This window comes from Phalacrocorax aristotelis, chromosome 5 (assembly GCF_949628215.1).
Source record: "Phalacrocorax aristotelis chromosome 5, bGulAri2.1, whole genome shotgun sequence".
NCBI lineage: Eukaryota > Metazoa > Chordata > Aves > Suliformes > Phalacrocoracidae > Phalacrocorax > Phalacrocorax aristotelis.
This window is the reverse complement of record NC_134280.1, coordinates 8,057,992-8,064,856: the sequence shown is the minus strand read 5'-3', so window position 1 is coordinate 8,064,856 and position 6,865 is coordinate 8,057,992. Positions and strand designations below refer to the sequence as shown.

General features: G+C 42.8%; 1 protein-coding gene across 9 annotated transcripts in view; it reads right to left on the bottom strand.

Annotated features, from left to right (window-relative positions):
* Positions 1–842: 842 nt before the first annotated feature.
* The window catches only part of ZRANB3 (zinc finger RANBP2-type containing 3), a 53,909-nt gene continuing 47,886 nt past the window's right edge, over positions 843–6,865 (bottom strand). For all 9 annotated transcript variants that reach the window (XM_075092859.1, XM_075092858.1, XM_075092854.1 and 6 more), the window contains 5 exons: positions 6,672–6,814; positions 5,088–5,231; positions 3,820–4,213; positions 2,424–2,555; positions 843–1,759 (listed from right to left, as the gene is read on the bottom strand). In XM_075092859.1, the coding sequence (XP_074948960.1) occupies positions 1,661–1,759; positions 2,424–2,555; positions 3,820–4,213; positions 5,088–5,231; positions 6,672–6,814 (912 nt within the window). In that variant the 3' untranslated portion in view covers positions 843–1,660. The remainder of the gene's footprint in view (positions 1,760–2,423; positions 2,556–3,819; positions 4,214–5,087; positions 5,232–6,671; positions 6,815–6,865) is intronic.

The following is a 6,865-nucleotide window of genomic DNA, read 5'->3' as shown; positions in this document are numbered from 1 at the left end:
CATTATGACTGTGATTGCATTCAGTAGAGAAAGTTAAGCTTGCTCTGGACGTTACCCAGAAAGGTCTTTGAGGGGGTCAGGGCCTAGAGTGTTTCCCTCAGACAAAGCTGAATCAAGCAGAAATACTTTTTTTCAGGATAAAGACGAGTTGATTTTCTTCAGAGAAAAATCTTGTCACAAAATTCATCTCCAGGCTTTTTGTGTTTTACCTGAGGCAAACGCCTCTGATAAAAGGGATGAGAAAGACAAAGACCAATTTGGCTACTGTTTAACTGTCTAGGTTCTTTAAAAGATATTGCACTAAGGTAGTTACTGAATAATCTGTAACAACCTCCTCTGTGATACTGTTGGTTTCCTCCTCTCCTGAGATGCTGTCTTTCTGAAATTTTGCATTGCAGTGTATCCTCTTACAAAGGCTGTATAAACTTGAAAATCCCTCATTATGACCTATTGTTTTAAAGTGCTGAAGTTGTGATTCCGTTAACTGTACTCAGAGAACGCAAATGTCATGTAACACTTCTTTTTCAGGCAGTTCCCCAAAGCTGGTCCTGGCTTTGCTGGAAAAGTCCAGTTAGTTTCACTCTGTAGATGATGGCGCGCACACACCACCACCTTCTCTTAAATCTTTAACAGAGAAAAAGACTGTTTTAAACTTCAAGACTTCTTCTCATCAGGATAACCCAGAAAGCTGCCCAGCTTATTTCAACTAGAGGTACTTGGACTTGCCGTCATGTACTTTCAGAAGATGTGCAGTGTACAGATGTGCTTTATGACCCTACTACTGCCTTATGGCACTCAAGGGTGGGGGAGAGACTGATAAAGCATAAAAAGAGATCACCAGGAACAAGAGAAATGTATTTATTTAAAGTAACCGTAAAGAAAGCCACATAAACAGTCCAAAAGAACCAGCATCTCTGCAATCCTGCCAAGGAAAATGTGCCTGTAGCGTTTGCCAGGAATTACCTTTGAGCTAATTGGTAATATTTGTGATAGGGCACAATAAACAAGTTTTTTAATACAAGCTGGTTTAAGTAAAAACAGATTTCAATACACATTAATTCCAAGTGCCAAAGTCATATAAGTCAGTCAGGCCCAGTGCCAACAACCATCCTTTCAGGGTTGATCAGAGCGTTCCCAAGGCCTCTGTTAATGTGTTGTAGGTATGAGGCAGCTTTAGAAGAGACGAATCACTCTATTTTTGTCATAATAGATACCAGAGCCTGTATTTTCTCCAGTAATTTTGATATGGGGCCAAAGAAAAGAATTTAAACTAAGCTATCTTCTTCCACTGATACAGGCTTCAGTTGTAAGACCAATGGAAGTTTCAAGAGAACTCCCTCTAATTCTTGCAGCTGTAACTACAGTGTAATAGGAAAACAGTAATACTTCAAAAGTGCATGGAGGTGACACACAGAGATTTAGCTTTAAACCACAGGGTCATAAAAACATAACCATGATCAAGTCCCTTGGATGCACTCATCCAAGGCCCTCTGCCAATTAATCAGTGCTATAAATGAGTTCTTGGTTTTCTTTCCGTATTTTCTTCCCTCTACCAACAGCATGATAGACTGCAAAGACTTACTTTTTTAAATCAGTGCATGAGGAAAGCTGTGTAACTCTACTGGTTTCTGAGTTACAATGTAACAATATATTTTGCATTTTACATCTTCACAAAAAATTTGGTGATATCACAGCCGTACTTTGTAGCTAAAGAACGTCTCTTCAGCTGGCTTCTTTCCTTGGCCTGTTGAGCAGTTCTCTGCAAAAGGAAAGGCAGCTCTGGTCAGTAAGGGTTGTTACTTGGCAACAGCACATTCGAGGGAAGTGTTAGCCCACGGTTAATTCTAATTTTGCAGTAGAGAATGTAATGTAATGAAATGCAAATGTTTAAGGTGACATTTTCCCAAAAGCTGAGGAAACTGTTGTAACAGTTCAACGCTACCTGTCACTGTCACTTTATGGGACGGAAAGGGTGGGAGTGCAGGGGCTGTTCCGCTGGAGACGACGGGGCTGAGGAGGAACGTAACAAGTGTGATACTGCCTGACGGGTGGGAGAGGGAGAGCCGGGCTGTCCCCAGGGGCACGATGCAGCACTGCCGCAGCACCCTGCGTGCCCTGCCTGGGGCCTTCCCGCGGGACAGGGGAGGAGGCTTGACCCTGAGAGTAGACAGGGTGACAACCTGATGGGGGTCAGAGGGTGCAGGACCACAGGGGATGGCAGGTGCAGGACTGCAGCGGGTGGCTGCTGAGCAACCAGTTCTGACCTTGACCTGAGCCCTGCTCTGAGCCCAGGGTCAGACTGCATTATCTGTTGTGGTCCCTGCACCCAAAACACTTCTGTGGCGCGATAAATGCCACCCCAGCGCACATTCCGCAGTGTTTCCCTGCGAGAGGGTGAGGATTCCTGGCCATCCCATACTGACCTTTCTGTGGCAGACCGTACACAGGGTCTGAAGGTTTTCCAGGGAGCACTGTCCTCCTCCACTGTAAACAGGCTTGATGTGGTCTGCCTGCCAGAACTGGCCTTCCATGGGGTTCGTTATGATTTCATTCAGCTGCAGTAAAAGGACATGATGCTGGAAGTGTTAGTTATGCCTTCTCTCCTACATGTATGTTCTACTCTATCAACAAGAAAATAACTCAGGGAAGTGGCTATTCATAGTTTTCATCAAGAGAAAGTAAGCCAGCCTTAGCACTTTTCTGTTACTCCCCCATGACAGGCAGACAACTGTAATGTGAGTTGGCATGTTTTCACCTAGCCTGCGGTGTGCTGAAGGACAGCGCAGTGGGTCAGGGGAAAAACAGGAGGAGAGGTTCGGTTTTCTTGATTGGCACAGTAAGTTACTGTCGATGCCATTTTGTCATCAAGTGCTGATATTAAAAACAAATATACACAAGTGAAAATGTGCAACAGCTTAAAGAAGCAGGCCTAATTAGGTGTTTGTCATTTAAGTTTTTGATCAAGACAGTGGGAATTGTAATAAGGAGCACTGAGAAGCCTTAGGTGATAAAGCCTAATGTCAGCTTTTGAAAAGGTAACTTAGACACCACACCAAGTTCCGTTCACCTGGAAGAAACCTTCACAAGACTTCTCGTCTCAGCCTTCAGTGTGCACCACCTTATTTTAAAAGGCTGCAAGCAACAAAGCTGATCTCACACATGCGACAAGTGACAGTAAATGACTTATTTTGCACGTTTCAATGTGCACCTGCTGAATTTGTTTAAACAATTTTGAACCAGTAATTTCTGAGGCAGAGTTCACAGCAGAAAATGAAATAGCATTTTAGTTTCTGAATAAAAATACTGCTTTATGTAGGAACGTTCCCCCTCCCTGCTCTGCCACCTTCAAGTCAGCAAAGCAGCACTCACAGCCATGGAAGAACGGTGGTAGTTTGTAATGCATTTTGAGGTGATCCTGAGAGGAGCTGTGACAATGAAGCTGTGACAACTGGCTTTTGTGAAGCTCCTACCAAACGTTCTGCAATGTCGGAATAACCTTGTACTACTAGATTACATCCATTCTTAAATTGCTTCATAACCAGAAAGTTTGTTTGTAAAGTGCATTTCCAGTAAATCTGGCTGCAGTGTTCACCCCCCTAAGGAATGTGAATTCTGATGCCTGGGCCCTTCAGCAATGAAAAATGTGTTAGAAGACATTGGGGGCTTTTGGGTCTAAGATTTTGGGGTTTTTTTTGTTCTGTAGTTGGCGCTGGGTTAACCTTCAATCATCAACCTGTAAGAAGTTTTTGTATTTCTCTGAGCTACCTGCTACAGGAATACACAGTTTGGCTCTTACTGCTGAAACCCCACTGTTATTACCTGCCCAAGTGGAAGGCAAGACATCCAAGAACTCTCCAGAAGTTTCTTACGCTGGCTCTTGGGCGCATCTCTGATGCTGAGATAAAGCTCCTGGGCATTTTGATTACAAAACTGGCAAACACCGCGTTCAATTTCAAACACTTTAGTCCTAAGGTAGCTCTGACTAGAGCGAATCGAGAAGTCCTCCTGGCAGGCGTGAGAGCAGAACCGTGTGTCCCAAGCACGGGCCTGGCAGCCGGGGTCAAGGCGAGTGGTTGGCTGCTGGCAGCTGAGGCAGAGCGGGTTCCCTTGGCTGTCCAAGGCTTGCAAATAGCCCTTGGGAAGGGAGGAGCCTTCACCTTCAGGCTGCTCTGGCTGAAGAACTGCCCCGCCTTTTCCATTTTCTGAAAGCAACCTGTTTGCAGAGAACGAAGTACAGCTCTTTATAACGGGGATATTCAGCAACACAATTCAGTAGGGTTTTTTTATGCACTGTGTATTTCCATTAGATGATACCTTTTATACTCAAATACTGATTTTAATTGTAGTGAGATCTTGCTCAGATTGATATGTGCACAGCGCAAATCAGCTACTTCCATTTAAACAAAATTTGACAATATAACACAGATTTTTGTTTTGCACATCTTGCTGCATATACATGTGTACACTGAATTATTAGCTGAAATAGTGCTGTATTTATAAGGAAATGGTGGTTTCTATCAGGCATGCACACATATAAGTGTAAAATGTCTCAGCCCCCTCTTTAATGGAAGTAAAGAAGTCAAAAGGAAAGATCCTGGCTTCTCTATGCAACCTTCACAGCTGCCTAGCAATTTCCTACTCAAAACAAGGCTCACCTCCAGGCAGGATACCCACTGCTTGTTTAATAACATTTTTTTCAAAGGTCATTTTCTGTTCAGAATATCAAGGTTCTTTTCTCCCTTTTTCTAAATTTTGAGGCAGAAGAGAAGAAAATGGTGTCCCCAGTTTGCTGTTGACCTCACAAGCAGGCCTGAGCTAATGTTCTTTCCTTAACTGAATAGTGCAACTATTTTCTTGTTTCATTTTAATCAGACTCAGTTAATTAGCAGCTATACCAGCAGACAACAGACGTAATCTAAATTGTTGTAAGAATAAAACATAGCTCATTAGCACTACAGCAAGTTTCTTATCTAAACACTGTACTTCAGCAAGGTAAACACTCATGGTGAATAGTTTTGCTGCCTTAAAAACACAAAACAAACCTGTGGAGAAACAGCATAGTGACCTTATTGCATTAATGAGCTTACTTTGTGGAATGACCCGATGGTTCAGTAGAAGTGTTTTCATTCTTCAGACAAACCCCGCTTTCTTTGGAGATGAGGCGCACGCTGCCACCGCTGCTGCTCGCTTTGCTAAGTGAAGCTGCTGCGACATCCTCCCTGGTCACATACCTAAAATAATTCAAGATTCTGCCAATATACCACAAAAGGAACAATCTCCCTCAAAGAATATTTGCTGTTGGCTGCACAAGATTGCTATGGCATATTATCTTTTTCCCAGATGAGAAATGCATAAAATTTGGAAAAACATACTTCACCGTAATACTTCCATATTACAGAAGACATCTTTTTCCAAAGCCAGATCCAGCTCTAGCCAGGAACAGGTAAGTTGTTTTGTATATATCAGTATGAAGATGAAAGCAATTTGATATTGCCTGACAGTGAAATCTGAAAGCCACTTTGTTTCGGTCAAGTGAAGTCTCACTGATGCTCTAGCTAATACAGGAAGCTTTACAGGCTCTGGAGGACTCCTTGCTCTGTTAGTCACATTTGAACTCCTTCATTTTAATGTGAAAACATACAAAACACCACTGCTCTTAAGTAAAACTCCTAAAATTGCTTCATTCCTCCAAAACCACTATGCAGACAACTTTCTCCTTAGTACACCTCTCTGTACTATACCTATGGCAAACCCTATATACAACCTTAGAAGCCTGCCATAGGCTACAGATTTTCTAACACAGTTCAGAGTTAGATCTTTCCTATGCTTTATGGAAGGAAACAATCTGGGAACAGGTTAAGAAACACTACCTGCCAATTCTCCTTAAATTACTGGAATTACAAACTCTATTTACTTACTTGGATTCTTACTTACAGCCAAAATAGAGTCACTCTGGAGAATTTAAGTGGGGACTGAGAGGAGTAAAAAGGCTTTAGATAGCTTGCAGAGGCACCTTGGTGAGTTAACCTGTATGCATGAGGAGTTTTGTGGAGAGCAATGACAACACTGAAGCTGCAAATGTCTGTCAGGGAAGACACCGCATCAGGAAAAGGACAGAAAGCGGGGAAAAAGGTAAATTTAGATTTTAAAAGGATTAATCACTAGCCCTTTTCAGTGACACCCAGCGAGGAAAACTAGTTTGGAGAAATTCCATCCACAGAGAACATAATTGCTTAAAGGAAAAATGAGTATCAGAAAGGGTTGGAGTCAGCTGTGAATTCCGAATAAAACATTATATCACTGATGGCAACAATGATGTATTCCTGCTTCCGTGTGGCGAAAACCAAGGGGTTTTTGACCCTACTTTTTTTTCAAGTCCCTGAGGTCGTGATTTTTCCTCAAAAATCTCCCACAAGCTCCAGATATTTAAACGCACAGCACAGCAAAGCCAGAACAGCTGCTGAAAGCGGCACGCTGCCCAACAGGGAAGCAGGCGTTTCCATTCCAACAGACTGACTGATGTGCTTGGTTGCCTATGTTTGTCACTATGTGACAAGCAATCATCGAACCACCAGTTCACAGTCTCAGCGTCATTCCACTGACAGTTGCATTCAATACATCAAACCTCCAGCAGCCATTAGTAAGATGAAGAAAAATTAAAAAACAGATACCTTTTTGTGCTGCTGACCACTGACTGCTTTTTAGACGACTCCTCTGCCGCATGAATGGGACTACAAAATATCTGACCACTTTTTCTGACAATCTTCTGTTTCATTGCTGTCAGATGACTCCATTCTTTCACAAACCTCAGTATCTGGTAGAGAATGCTACTGTCAGCAGCATGACAGGCATTACACAGAACTAT